Source organism: Ranitomeya variabilis, chromosome 7 (genome assembly GCF_051348905.1).
Source record: "Ranitomeya variabilis isolate aRanVar5 chromosome 7, aRanVar5.hap1, whole genome shotgun sequence".
NCBI classification, from domain to species: Eukaryota; Metazoa; Chordata; class Amphibia; order Anura; family Dendrobatidae; genus Ranitomeya; species Ranitomeya variabilis.
In genome coordinates, this window is record NC_135238.1 from 40,380,595 (window position 1) to 40,396,623 (window position 16,029).

Genomic DNA, 16,029 nt, shown 5'->3' on the forward strand with positions numbered 1-16,029 from the left:
CCAGAATTGATGTTTTATTTGTTGCTGACACTGGTTTCTAAAACTGAAGAAAAATCAATCAATTCTATATATCCCAAAATGGCAACAATTAAAACTGAAAGTTCTAAAAGTTCTACGACTTATTATCACACAAAACTTTTTGGAGACGTTCAAAAACGAAGGGTTTTCAAGCTTAAATGCTCCATTTTGAGTGAGGTTTTCATTCCCTGAAGCATTTCTTAAAAAAAGATTTTGGAACAGTTTTTTCTCCCTGAAATGTATTTTTTTTGCAACTTTTTCATTTGACAGTCCCTAGTTTGGAGCAAATTTAATCAGTATTATGAATTTTTTCCCAATAGGGGTTTTTCAAAACCTCTTCAAGAGGAAAAAAAAAGCTAAAAAAAAAAAAAAAACACCACACGAAGAGCAAAGTGGATTTCCAATGAAAACAAATTGGAAGAGTTTTCTAAGTGTTTTTGATGAGTTTTTTTTAAAGAGGATTTTGGTGAGAATCTTTAAAACAAAACTCCTTCAAAAAACTGTTTTTAGGGAATGTGCACACGATGTCTTTAAACGAAGTAACAAAAGATGTGCTGTGCATTATGCTTATTTTAAAAGAAATAACAAAAGACGTGCTGTGCATGATGCTTATTTTTGTGGCAGTTTCGCAGCGCTTTTTCAGGCAGATTCCAGGCCGCAGTATTTGCATGTGCTTGTAATCTAAGTGTCATAATCCTAGAACGGTCTGTCCTACTGCCTTGTTTTTTTTCCTGCAGGTGTGCACCCAGTCTGGTTTGTGCTCCCATGTTGTGCATTCATTGCCATCGCTATTGGCTTCATCTTCTATACTTTATTCCGAGCCGGCAGTCACAGCCCTCATCAGAAGTCATTGGTGGAGGTAAGTTCTTAGGTCCATTATTAGATGTTGTAGGAGATCCTGTATAGAGGACATTGGCCCTGTTTTATGTCCAAGCTGTCAGATGATGGGATCTACATGGTACAGATATTAATACAGAGCGGATCTAACACCAGAGAACTACACATTAGCCACCAAGGAAAGTCTAAGGTACAATAAATGGCTGTATTACACAGCGCCCCCCAAATAGGGGCTACCAGCGCCGTATGTATGGCCGGTCTGCTGGACATAATAATGGACATAATACTGCTAGAACTTGAGATTAAATTAATCCCTTAACGCCGCAGCCACTTTCCGTTTTTTTCATTTTTGTTTTTTCCTCCCCTTCTTCCAATTTTTTTGAATTCTACGATACCAAATATGTATATTTTCTATTTTTTTATTTGCTTTATTATTAATGGGGTAAAGGGGAGGGGTATTTGAATTTTTTTCAGTTTTTTTAATTTTTTTTTCCATATTTTTAAAAACATTTTTTCATTTTTTTTCACTCTATTTGTTAGTCCCCTTAGGGGACTTGAAGCTGCGATCATCTGATCGCTTGTACTTTACATAGCAATGCATCAGCTGATGGCTGAATCAGGGTATGTGCACACGCTACGGATTCTGCTGCGGATTTTTCCTCAGCGGATTTGGAAAAATCCGCAGTGCAAAACCACTGCGGTTTTCACTGCGGATTTTCTCACGGTTTCTTCTGCGGGTTTTCAACTGCACATTCCTATTGGTGCTGGTTGAAAACCGCTGCGGAATCCGCAGAAAGAATTGACATGCTGCGGAAAATAATCTGCGTTTCCGCGCTGAATTTTCCGCAGCATGTGCACAGCGGTTTTTTTTCCCATAGGTTTACATGGTACTGTAAACTTTGGGAAAACTGCTGCGAATCCGCAGCATCAAATCCGCTGCGGATCCGCAGCAAAATCCGCAGCGTGTGCACATACCCTAACACAGCCATTATCTGCCGAAAAAGATGCCGGCTCGGCTTGCAAGCCCGCATCAAAGTCAGTCTAACGGCTCGATCATGCCAAACTATCAATCTTCGGGAGTGGACAGCCCCCCAGCAAGCAGGAGGTCGGGGTGCAGGAGAGTGTCCCACTTCAGAACATCGAACATGAGACAAACCCTATAAAACAATATATCTATAGCAAATAACACTTGGGTAAAAGTCATGATTTCTCCTCATTTAGACCATATTCCAACATATCGAAACACATTTTTTTCTAGTGCTTTTTGTCTGCAAATTTCTGCACCAAAACACACAAGATCGGTCTCCTCTGATTATTGTAGTTTTGCTGTGATTTTTTATGCATTTTGTTAATTTTAAAATGTGGGTTTGTTAGTCCAGAATTGCTACAATTCGTCACTTAAAAATATCCGCACCAAATAAAACTGTGATTTTATCAAAACTGCAGCAATCAGACCAATAAGTCATAAATTGCTGGAATCAGGGTCTCTGCTCCTACATCATGCTGCTCTCAGATGTGGTATCAAAAACCTAGTGTCATATTCTCTATAAATGATCTAAACCACCAGGTTCTCAGCCATATTCAGTACCCCAATATCTTCCCCTGTGCCGACCTTGGATTGACAGTGTGGACAGCGGCAGTGATCCTGTCCGTAGCTCTCAAGATCTGTGCAGAAAGTATCTGGAAGTGCTTAATTACATTATGGTCCATGGAGGCAGACCAGGGGTGACATATTATTACAGGTTAATAGAACTGACAGATGCCCTTTAATAGTAAAATTAAGGTGGAACCCACAGCACAGGGTTTTTATCACCTTTTTTTAAGGAAAAACAAAGAATATGGAAATAGGAAATATTGATCTGAACAGATGTACGGATTAACAACAACGGCGTCATCACTGGTGCCTATAGATTATACCTCTTTGTGCATATCCTCTCCTATTACCGTATCTCAAAAAGATGGAGAACCGAGAAAGTGAATCAGTGCTGTGCATTGTGCCTGCGCCGTCATGTAGGAACATGATGTGTATGTGAACTGCGACTTAGTAGACGGTGAATAACCCCTTGATGTTGGAACCGGAAGACGCCATCGTCTGAAGAGAGAAAATATTTAATTATGTACGATCACGAAACATAAGTCAATAAGTGGGGAGAATGGTGTACGTGTCCTGATGCATCATTTATTTACTCCCGACTAATGATGATTGAACGTGCTGGGATAAGGTGTTATCTGAGCATGCTCAGGTGCTAACCCAGTGTCTTTATGATGCTGACTAGTGATGAGCAAACGTGCTGGGATAAGGTGTTATCTGAGCATGCTCAGGTGCTAACCCAGTGTCTTTATGATGCTGACTAGTGAGGAGCGAACGTGCTGGGATAAGGTGTTATCTGAGCATGCTTGGATACTAGCCCAGTGTCTTTATGATGCTGACTAGTGATGAGTGACTGTGCTGGGATAAGGTGTTATCTGAGCATGCTCGGATGCTAACCCAGTGTCTTTGTGATGCTGACTAGTGATGAGTGAACATGCTGGGATAAGGTGTTATCTGAGCATGCTTGGATACTAGCCCAGTGTCTTTATGATGCTGACTAGTGATGAGTGAGTGTGCTGGGGTAAGGTGTTATCTGAGCATTCTCGGATACTAGCCCAGTGTCTTTGTGATGCTGACTAGTGATGAGTGCTGACTAGTAATGAGCAAACGTGCTGGGATAAGGTGTAATCTCAGCATGCTCGGATGCTAACCGAGTGACTTCGGCGTGCTCGAAAAATATGTTCCGAGTCCCCGCGGCTGCATGTGTCGAACAGCTGTGGGGACTCAAACATATTATTCTAGCACACCGGAGACACTCGGTTAGCACCCGAGCATGCTGAGATAACACCTCATAACATATCCCATCACGCTCGCTCATCACTACTCCCAACCATTGACCACCTCTGCCCAATTTAAAAGCCATGACAGACTATTACCTGTAAACCCTATCTGCTTTGTTTGTCCGCGGGGTCCCTCCATTCTGCAATCAGAAAGACCACCGACCACGGGAAATAGGACAGAATGATCTCCGGTGCTCAGATCCTACACATAAATTGAAGAGAATTACTAGCACAAGATACAATTTGCTGGCTTGTTATCCGTCCTTTGTTGCGCCCCGTAGTCGTGCCCCCAGTGGTGTTCAGGACATGTTGTTTCTAGAGGACGTTCTGGTTTTGCCGATAATTACTGATGTTTCATGACACGACGCTGTCCTGATATTCTCGGCTGCAGATGAAGGCAGGTACAATACCTATCACCACGCGTTTCAGGGGAAATGAATGAGAAGGACATTTCACAGGAGCAGAAGCTAATTTACACTCACGGTGTGATGTGTGGAGGAGATGGGGGTCTGCAAAGAAAGGACTTTTGTACGGACGTATAGAAAGCAGCAGGAATTAAATTAAACTGGGATGACGTCAGTCTCCTCCGGGCAACAAAGCTACAAAGAAAACACAAAAGGATGAAATGTATATCTGGGTTATGAAAGCCAGGATACATAGTATTGTTCATGGCGGCAAAGTGAGGGCATCGCTGAAGGTGACACGTTGTACTGGCTGACATGGGACTGCGCTATATTTTACATAGGGTCTACAATTAATTAGCATACATTGTTTGTGGGTGAGATTGTGATGACGTGCACCCATATGTGTGATTAAATACAGGGCTGCCTGGTAGTTTTCTTCAATATTTAGATGGCTAATTCAATATAGCTTGTTCTCTATATACAGTTGTGTGAAAAAGTGTTTGCCCCCTTCCTGATATCCTTTTTTTTTTGCATGTTTCTCACACTTAAATGTTTCAGATCACCAAGAAAATTTAAATATTAGACAAAGATAACACAAGTAAGCACAAAAATCAGCTTTTAAATGAAGGTCTTTATTATTAAGGGAAAAAGAAATCCAAACCTACAGTGTGCTGTGTGAAAAAGTAATTGCCCCCCGCCCCACCTTTAAAACATAAATTTGGCTAGGTTCACATTGCGTTAGGGCAATCCGTTTAGTGCTAGCGGATTGCGCTAACGCAATGTCTTTTTCGGGGCCGCGTTTAGGGGTCGCGCTAACGTCCCCGCTCTCGCGGATCCCCGATCTGTGAGAGCGGGGAACGGACCTCGGGGGTGCCGCGGACGCTGCAAGCAGCGTCCGAGGCGCGCCACAAAAGAACGGCACATCGCTAGCGCGAGCCGAAAAAGGCACGCGCTAGCGATGCGCTCCAGGCTGAAACAACATTGCTGTCAATGGGTGCGCTAACGGACCCGTTGCACGGCGTTAATTGCGACATTTTCGCCGTGCAACGCTGTCCGTTAGCGATCACCCACTAACGCAATGTGAACCTAGCCTTAACTGTAGTATATCACATCTTTGGGAAGCTGAGGTCAAATTCCCTAGCCATATTGAGGGCTGATTACTGCCACATCTCTCCTCAATCAAGAAATCACTTAAATAGGACCTGCCTGACAAAGTGAAGTAGACTAAAAGATCCTCAAAAGATAGACATCATGCCGCGATCCAAAGAAATTCTGGGACTAATGAGAAACAAAGTAATTGATATCTATCAGTCTGGAAAAGGTTTTAAAGCCATTTCTAAAGCTTTGGGACTCCAGTGAACTACAATGAGAGCCATTATCCATAAATGACTAAAACATAGAACAACGGTGAACCTTCTCAGCAGTGACCGGCCGACCAAAATTACCCCAAGAGCGCAGTGATAACTCATCCAAGAGGTCACAAAAGACCCCACAACAACATTTAAAGAACTGCAGGCCTCACTTTCCTCAGTGAACGCAAGTGTTCATGACTCCACCATAAGAAAGAGACTGGGCAAAAATGGCCTGCACGGCAGAGCTCCAAGACGAAAACTACCATTGTATAATAAAAACATAAAGGCTCGTCTTAGTTTTGCCAGAAAACATCTTTATGATCACCAAGACTTTTGGGAGAATACTCTGTGGACTGACGAGACAAAAGTTGAATATTTAGGAAGGTGTAGAAGTAACAACATGTCAGAAAAGAAACATTATACCAACAGTAAAATATGGTGGTGGCAGTGTGATACTCTGGGATCTGTTTTACTGCTTCAGGACCTGGAAGACTTACTGTGGTAAATAGAACCATGACCCATCTATTCTTGACCTCAAGCTGAAGCGAACTTGAGTTATTCAGCAGGACAACGATCCAAAACACACCAGCAAGTCCACCTCTGAATGGATTAAGAAAAACAAAATTAAGACTTTGGAGAGGCCTAGTCAAAGTCCTGACCTTAATCTGATTCAGATGCTGTGGCGTGACCTTATAAAGGCGGTTCATGCTCGGAAAGCCTCCAGTGTGGCTGAATTATAACAATTCTGCAAAGATGAGTGGGCCAGAATTCCTCCACAGCGTTGTAAAAGACTCATTGCCAATTATCGTAAACGCTTGATTGCAGTGTTCCTGCTAATTGTGGCTCAATCAGTTATTAGGTTTAGGGGACAATCACTTTTTCACACAGGGCCCTGTAAACTTGGATTTCTTTTATAAACTGCATTTTGTGTTTACTTGTGTTATCTTTGTCTAATATTTAAATTTGTATGGACCTGCTGCAGGTTTCCTGACCCGAACTCACCAACCTCATGTATGCCCATGGGGGTGTTGAGTTTGGGTCAGGAGACCTGAAGTCTTTCTGGGCTTTGACCACAATTCTCGGAGGTGTGATTGTTCTGATCTGAGTGGCATCAGTTTTTCTTGGGCGTGGAGAGAACAAAAAAAAAATATGTTTCTCCGCCTTCTCAATTCTGTCAGTCCATGAAAATCAGACCAAACTCAAATGACATCTGAGTGCAGTCCGATTTTTTTCACGGACTCATAGACTTGCATTGACGATTTTGATCCGACACTCGGATCAGAACCGGACATGTCTCCAATTTTTTCTGTGTAAAAAGTCGGACATGTGCACAACCCCATAAAATATCATAGGTTCAAGTAAAACCACAGATAGCACTCATTTGAGAAAAATGATTGTGTGCCTGAGCCCTCACAATGGTAAAAAAGGACAGCACATGGATCACACATAAATGGTGTCCGTCTGTGATTTTCATAGATCCATAGATTTGTATGAATGATTTTCATCCATGACGAGTATCAAAAATGGATATATCTTGAGACTCCTAGTTCCTGAAAAAAAACAGACATGTGAACATCTCCATAGACGGAAATGGGTACGTGTTCTATCAGCAAAGAACGTGGATAGAACATGTAGTTGAAAAAAACAACTTCTGAATGGGAGATCACCCACGTTCCCACCATGGTAGATACTATCTAGTGTGTTTTGGATCCACAAAAGAGCACCCATACCCCAGCTTATTAGACTACCATGATACATCTGTCTTTGATAGCTTTCCACCCAAAACCAGTGGGAACCGATGTGTCAAACTTTATCCCTGGTCCCCGTCACTTCTGTTGTAAATGTAGGTTCCGCACTGTTCACTAACGTCTGGAGGACTTTCCAGTCACCCACCATTCTTCCAAACATGGCCCATGTTTGATAACACAAGATAGCCCATGTGTGATGACACAAGACAGCCCATGTGTGATGACACAAGACAGCCCATGTGTGATGACACAAGACGGCCCATGTGTGATGACACAAGATGGCCCCCCAAGCTGGAAGGTCTGCCTTACTGATAAGTAGTCTTCTTGCAGTGCCAGCTCCGAGGCGTCTCATTATCTCTGTGACTGTACTTTGCTGGCGCTGTGGCCATGGACTGTTAGTGAAGGCGTTAAATTGAGAAGCAATATATCAGATTTTGCTAAAATAACAAAATTCCCAGCTGCCGGCCCGGACCTCTTGTTCTATGATGAGCACAGGCAGTTCCAACCTTCAGCCTCGCAAACTGATGGAAGTCTGGGAGAGGTGTTTGCATATTTTTTTCCCCACTTTGTCCTGTAGGTGACAACTCATGTGGGTGGTAATAAAGAAGGCATTTTATAAAAACTGATTATTTGCTCCTTTTTCTGTCTAACTCAAATAGGTTAGAAACAAAGCTTTACTGTAAAATGGTGTGGTACACTATTTTTTGCTTTATAAGACGCACCTGACTATAAGACGCACCCAGATTTTAGAGAGGAAAATAAGGAAAAAAAATATTTTGAGCCAAATAGTGTGCAAAAACCTTTAATAAAATACCACTTTTGTGGATTATTTTCTTAGATTTCTGCATTGTGCCATTCCTTTTTTTATTCCTGCTGACACTATCCAATCAGGGCTGACAATGTCAGACCGTATATGGACACACCCCAATGACAAGAGGAATAGTAACGCCCAGTTGTCGGTATATTCATACATTTCTAGGAGCGACAAGAAAGGAACAGCACATTGCAGAGTTCTAAGAAAAGTTCTGAAATTCATACTTCGTGAGAATTATTTGCTATAACAGACACAGCAGGAGATGATAGATCCTCTTCAAAGGGAACCAGACGATCAAAAGTGTTGAGATTACGTTAATATGTGTTATAAAACGTGCTTCTAGATGTTTTAGTGGTGAAATACGTTTGGACTTTAAAATCAAGATGCAAATTTTGCTAAGTACTGATGTAATAATTCTCCTTTACATACATTTCTTATTTTGGTGTGCACTGATTGGCTGATAAGTAGATATAATGTCTAATAGTGAACTGTTTTCTCTCTTTCTAGGTGGCTGACTTTGATTTCTCTCCGGTTAACGAGAAGTATGAAGCTCTTCCAGAATATAGAGAAATCCCTGCGCGAAACGTCTGCTGTTCTTACTGCACAGCTGACAGCTCCTCGGAGGAAGGAGAGCAGAGGGGAGAAACACAGCCCCTCCTACATGCATTAGACACGCCCACGAGGAGCTACACTTTGTGACTTTGGTTGCTGCCTATAGTGTTGCCTTAATAAGCTTGGTGCTCGCTGCACAGCTCAGTAATGTGCCCATAAAAGTGTATGTTCTGAAGGCATTAAATAAGACTTATACAAGAAGACAAAATAGAGGAGAGTTATAAAATCTAGTGCAAAAAAAAAAGTGGTGCAATTGCCTATAGCAACCAAATCAGGCTGGTATGATTACTATGGGCAACAGGTTCAGTTTTCATAAATCTCACCCTATTCCCCCTACCACTACCAATGGAATTAATGCACTAAAATCATCCATAAAATGCCATAATCAGACAGTGAAGAAAAATGTGGGGAAAAATCAAAACTGGCGCAAGACAGAATTGCCCATTGCATGCTAGTAGGACCCATAACGAGAGACATGCCGCCATTAAGCCCAGTGAGTTTATAAACTAAAAGTATGGTTAATTAAAGAGGATCTGTCCATTTCCATAAATATGTATTTTTATGTGTTTATAACCTGGTGTAAATGCCACTGTTCTCCGGAGTCTGGCGTTCTTTTTCGTTTGTTCCTGCGCCTCTCTATGCCCAAGATATGGCCACTTCTTTGATGTATATAAATCTATTATTTTTTAGCCAAGTGGGCGTGGTCCTCCAAAGACTAAATTTATATACAGGGAAAAAGGGGCCATATCTTAGGAAAGGAAAGACATAAAAACAATAGAAAAATATCACCAGACTGATCAGATCAGCAGCATTTACACCAGGTTAAAAAAATATTTATGGTAAGTGACAGGTCCTCTCTATTACTTACTGTTGGCACAGTGACACACTTTACTCTGTGAAGAATCCCGCCTGAGATATTTTTTTTCCTGGGTTCCACATTCACATCTGGTTCACATACTGACAACAATCTGCAGGTTAAATATCAGAACTAAGTGAGACATTCCTTCTTTTCTGTCCACAACTTCCAAACATACGTCTTCTCTGCCAATGATATTCTATGACGGTCAGGAGAGAAAAATAATTCTATTATTCTGGCACAGAAACCCAGCTAACACTGGCATGTTGCGAAAGTAATTTTGGATTAAAGAAGCCGCCCTCCTCCCATCAAAATTATTTCAATCATCATATTATACAGCACTGTGTACTTACAATTGCTCTTTTTGCTTTTCTACCCAGTTAATTCTTCTCTTTTCCATTAGGTCTATGACATCTTGTGATTAAAACCTGACTAGCTGAATCCTTCTAAGCTCTATGTAGAACCAGGAGGTCAATTTTCCCTGTATGAGTCATGAGTCACTGCAAAAGTCCCTGGCAGTGGAGAGGATGGAGCAGCTGGGTGAGGAGGTGAAGAGGGGGATGATAAATGCAGGAACAAGAGAGTTTCTGTTTCTACATAGAGCAGAGAAAAGAGAAGAATTAGCTGGGTAGAAAGGCAAAATGAGCAATTGTAAGTACACAGAGCTATATAATATGATGACTGCAGTATATTAAGAGGATAAAAACTGATGGGAGGAGGAGGAGGAGTGCTTCTTTAATAAGGATGTAGTTAATAGTCCAAAATTATTGAAATAAAACCTAAGAGAACGATTTATCATGGCTTTTGTGGGGGTGTTTTTATAGTGAAAAAATGTTCTGTTAGTGAGATTTTTATTTGCACCTAATTTATTACTTCATTTGCACTTTTTTTAAGTTATCTTAAAGGGGTTTAAGTTGTGCTTTGTTTTATCTGGCAGTCCCATAGACAATGAATGAAGCAGAGGTTGAGCAAGCGCTCCTCTGCTTCGGTTAAGGGGGTTGTTCAGACTTGTAGATAAAGGCTGCATTCACTCTATGTGACTGCAGACTTGTGAATCCTCACAGGGCGCACTGTCGGGATTCTCCGGTGTCGAGAGCACGCGGTCATATGCGATTTGCATACTTCCGGTCACATTCCGACTAGACGTGTCAGGCCTTTCTCAGTTCACTTGTATTGAGCGAGACATTGCACGTCTAGTCGGCACGTGACGGCTTGTATGCAAATTGCCTATGTGCAGTCACGCAACCGGTAACAGAGAATCCTTACTGTGAGCACTGAGGATTCATAGAATGACTGCAGACTTGCACGCCACATCTGGAGAACCCTTATAAGATGGGGCTCTTCGTTGCCCAGTTCCTGGGTGACATTGTCCCATATCTTGGGATAGAGCATAACTTACTCTTTTGGGATTATACCTTGTTTTTGGAGTGTGGCAGTACACCCCACAAAACGTGGAGACCATACAATGCCATGCAGATGTTGCTGGTTGGATTTGAACCTAAGACCATAGTAATACACAGCGACAGTGCGAGCCACTGAGCCGCCATGTTGGCCCAGAACACCAATCTTGAACATCTTTGTTTTACGCACAGCACATATATTTTAGGGTGAAATTACCAAAGCTTATTTGACGGTCAGGTAGGGTGATAATACATGACAAACGTGTAGTCACTTTTTTAGTCCCAGGGTGGAGGGTCACTATAAGGATACGGGGTACGAAGAATGTAATTTACCTGCTCCTACCAGGAGAATCCGAGAGGATCCATCAGTACAATTCTCTGCTGTCATCATACATATCTATATATACAATTCCTCATAATGTGAACCTTTATGTATTTCTCATGTTGTGGATGCTGTAAATGAAATGTACAGTCTGATGCCGTAATCACGTTTGATTTCTATCAAAAGTTGCCATAAATTAACTTCTGCAAAAAAAAAACATTTTCGCATTTATTTCATTCACTTTTCATTAATACAGATTTTTCCTATTGGAGGAGTCTCAACTGTAATAACAAATAATTCAGTATGGTCAGTAATGCGGATTTCTAATGTTGGAAAGTTTGATTTTCAACCAGCAGATGGCTCTCTGAGTACTGGTAATGGAAGGCTTCCGTCCTAGAGTTAAAATCGCCAAAATGCCTCGGTAGTTCTAAGTCTCCTTCTAATGTAATGCTTTATCATCTATGTAATATATATTTTCTTTCCTTTTATACCTGGCTCTCTTTTCACCCTTCACACCCGGTTAGATTTCTCTAAATCGTCTCTCACCTAGGTGGAGCCCTCTCTCTCCAAGATAATGGGTACGCTTAAGCCAAACCCTCCCAGAAATAACCCCTATCTGATCCAAAATGCACGATTTGAGTAAATCAAACCCATTTAGGGTCAGCAGTTTTTGAAATTTGGGATACTTGGTAACAATGTGTTCTTGCTTGTCCTGGCTCCAGCGCCGGGCCTTGCTCCTTTTTCCTATGGCTAGCTCCTTCTGTACTAGTCTGCACTGCATTACTCCTGTAACCCGGCAAACATCTCTGTTGTCATCACCCAAGGTCTTTTAAGGCCCTGTCAGTCATCCATGTGTGCCTGAGCATTGAAGAAAATATAGCACTATGCAACCATGTGCTTTTGCAGGAGTTAGCCTCATCCACCACAAGACTCTGATCCAGCCAGCTGGCTAATTATCTTCTCACCAACTATTGGCACCTAATGAGTTAACTTTAAAAAAAAAAAAAAAGTCCAAATGGGTGTTATCAGATAGTTTTCAAACTTTAAAAAAAAAAAAAAGTCCAAATGGGTGTTATCAGATAGTTTTCACTGGGGGGCGTGGGTGTTATCAGATAGTTTTCACTGGGGGCGTGTACTTCTTTTCCCTGTATGACATTGTAGATGGCAAATACTTTGATTGATAATATCCACAACAGAGAGGCGAAATACAAAAAAACAAAACAAAAGTGTTTCATTCCGCTCAGCAGCCTCTTTGACATCCTGTGTCCAGTTCAACATGAAAAATTTGGTAAAAGATCCTCTTTAATCATATTCCTGCTACATGTCCTGGACTGAATGTACTTCTCTGTTGCTCCTGTGTGTGACTGCTCTCTGGTGCTTCCAGCTTTGCTTGCCCATCTGCTGTCCTGCATACTCTGCTTTCCTTGTCCTCACTGATCCACGTGCTGTCCTTTTCCGCTGCATCGCCGCCTCCAGTCTGTGCTGCTCACTCTGACCTATGGCTTCGATAATATATCTCTCCTGCCCATAACGTATACATTTTTTTAAAAATCTAGCTTATTTGCATATTAGAACTTGATTACGATTGCCATATTAAATGCAGAAATTGCAGTGTTTTGCTCCAGCAGGAAGCGAGCTTTGTTATTACGGTATATAGATCCTATCTGCAGCTGTACGGCAGTAGCCTTATATCATATGTTTTCCTGACTCATCTGGCATATTTGCTTTTGTTGAATGCTTGCACTGTTTTGTGGTTCAAACGGTAGCACCAGTGGAGTAACTAGAGTCTGATGGGCCCCCCTGATGCCCCCTTCCTGATTTCCTATTCTTTTGCATGGTTGTCACACTTGAATATTTCCGATCACCAAACAAATTTAAATATTAGACAAATGTAACACAAGTAACCACAAAATGCAGCTTTTAAATGAAGATCTTTATTATTAAGTGAAAAAGAAATCCAAACCTACAGGGCCCTGTATGAAAAAGTGAATGCCCACCCCCTTAAAACATAAATTAACTGTGCCGGGTTATCAAAATTACCCCAAGAGCGCAACAACGACTCATCCAAGAAGTGACAAAAGACACAGCAACAATATAAAAAGAACTGCAGACTTCACTTGCCTCAGTTAAGGTCAATGTCCATGACTCCATCATAAGAAAGAAACTGGGCAAAAATGGCCTGCATGGCAGAGTTCCATGAGAAAAACCATTGCTGACCAATAAGAACATAAAGGCTCATCTCAGTTTTGTCAGAAAACATCTTGATGATCCCCGAGACTTTTGGGAGAATACTCTGTAGACTAACGAGACAAAAGTTTAACTTATTGGAAGATGTATGTCCCTTTACATCTGGCATAGAAGTAACAGTGTTTCAGAAAAGGAACATCATACCAACAGTAAAATATGATGGTGGTAGTGTGATGGTCTGGGTGCTGTTTTGTTTCTTCAGTTACCGAAAGCCTTGCTGTGGTAAATGGAACCATGAATTCTACTGTCTACCAAAAAATCCTAAAAGAGAATGTCCGGCCATCTGTTCGTGACAGATTGAAATGCTGTGGCATGACTTTAAAAAGGTGGTTATGCTCGAAAAGCATCCAATGTGGCTGAATTAAACAATTCTAGAAAGATGAGTGGGTCAAAATTCCTCCAGAGCGTTGTAAAAGACTCATTGCCAGTTATAGCAAACTATTGATTGCAGTTGTTGTTACTAAGGGTGGCCCAACCAGTTAGTAGGTTTAGCGGGCAATCACTTTTTCACACAGAGCCCAGTAGGTATGGATTTCTTTTTCCCTTAATAATAAAGACCTTCATTAATAAACTGCATTTTGTGCTTACTTCTGTTATCTTTGTCTAATACAGTGAAAGAAATAATTATTTGATCCCTTGCTGATTTTGTAAGTTTGCCCACTGACAAAGACATGAACAGTCTATAATTTTAAGGGTAGGTTAATTTTAACATTGAGAGATAGAATATCAAACAAAATCCAGAAAACCACATTGTATAAATTCTATAAATTTATTTGCATTTTGAAGAACTGGGTCACAGACAGGAAAGGTTCCAGTCCACAGGTGTGGACAGACTGGGAACTACAGGTGCAGGCAAACACGGAACCGGAGGTGCAGACAAACATGGAACCACAGGTGGGAAAAGATACAGAACTGTTATGATCCTAGTGGCTTAGGATCACAAATCTAACCAGCTAAGTAGAAAATAATAGGACGAGCTCTGGGGATGTGGTAACTGGACTAACCGCAAACCTGATCCTAACCGCACACACTATAGGCAGCCGTGGAACGTTTCCTGAAATCCTAGACGTCTCTTCACGGCCTGAGAAACTGACTACCCCTAAAGAGAAAGTAAAGACCTCACTTGCCTCAGAGAAATCCCCCAGAGATATAGATGCCCCCCACAAATAATAACGGTGAGTTAAGAGGAAAAGACAAACGCAGAGATGAAACAGGTTAAGCAAATGAGGCCCGCTAACGCTAGATAGCAGAAAATAGCAAGGGATCTGTGCAGTCAGTAAAAAACCCTATGCAAAAATATCCACGCAGAGAATGCGAGAACCCCCACACCAACTAACGATGTGGGGGGAGCAACTCAGCACCCCAGAGCACCAGCAAGCAGGGAAATCACATATTAGCAAGCTGGACAAAAACTCATCATATACTAGGAAACATCTTGAACACAGATGAGCAAAAATAAGCAAACAGAACTTAGCTTCTCTTGGAGAGACTGATAACTGATGTAGACAGGAGCAATCAGAATAGCACTGAATACAACGGCAACAGGCAAGGAATGAAGGACCAGGTGGATTAAATAGGAAACCTAACTAGCAGATGACGAGACAGCTGATCCTGCCAGAAACCTGCAAAATAACAAAAAGAGCCACCAGGGGGAGCCCAAAGAGAGAACTCACACAGTACCGCTCATGACCACAGGAGGGAGCCCGGAAACAGAGGTCACAACACAGAACCTCCGGTGTGGACAGGCAGGGAACTTCAGATTCAGACAGGGCACCGCAGATTCCGACAGGCAAGGAACTGCAGATTCGGACATTCAGGGACCCGCAGATGTAAACAGGCTGGCAACAGCAGATGCAGACAGGCAGGGAACTGCACATGCAGACAGGCACGGAACCGCACATGCAGACAGGCACGGAACCGCACATGCAGACAGGCACAGAACCGAACATGCAGACAGGCATGGAACTGCAGATGCGGACAGGCACGGAACCACAGGTGGGGACAAACACAGAACCGCAAGTGCGCACAGATACGGAACCACAATTGTAGACAGACAGGGAACCTCAGATGTGGACAGTCAAGGAATCACAGATATGGACAGGCAGGGAACCACAGATTCTCACATTAAAGACAAGAGCAGGCTCACGTAGAACAGGGCCAGGTACGCACAGAACAAACACATGGACAGGTACAGATAGGACAGACAGGACCAGATTCACACTGGGTACTTACAATGAACTAGCAAGTGTACACGCAGATCACTATTGTTGCACAGCAAAAAAAGTATAGATATAGGTACTAATTCAGACACTGCAGGTTTGGAGATAAGTATAGTTTCAGACACTGCAAGTTTTAGAGATAGGTACTGGTTCAGACACTGCTGGTTTAGCGATAGGTAATGGTTTTGACACTGCAGGTTAAGTAATAAGTACTGGTTCAGACACAGGAGGTTTAGAGATAGGTACTGGTACAGACACAGTGGGTTTAAATAAAGATCCAGATTTAGATACAAACAGGTTCAGGGATAGATCCTAATTCAGACTAGATC

General features: G+C 42.0%; 1 protein-coding gene across 2 annotated transcripts in view; it reads left to right on the forward strand.

Moving 5' to 3' along the window:
* TMEM130 (transmembrane protein 130) overlaps window positions 1-11,441 on the forward strand; it is a 44,515-nt gene extending 33,074 nt beyond the window's left edge. Inside the window, exons 7-9 of one of the 2 annotated variants that reach the window (XR_013218078.1) lie at window positions 756-877; window positions 8,552-10,993; window positions 11,039-11,441. Coding sequence is in view for 1 of the 2 variants with exons in the window: in XM_077274907.1 (XP_077131022.1) it covers window positions 756-877; window positions 8,552-8,743 (314 nt within the window). In the remaining variant the exon portion in view is untranslated. Of the gene's footprint in view, window positions 1-755; window positions 878-8,551 lie in introns of both variants that reach the window. The other variant, XM_077274907.1, reaches the window with a different exon arrangement.
* Window positions 11,442-16,029: the final 4,588 nt, after the last annotated feature.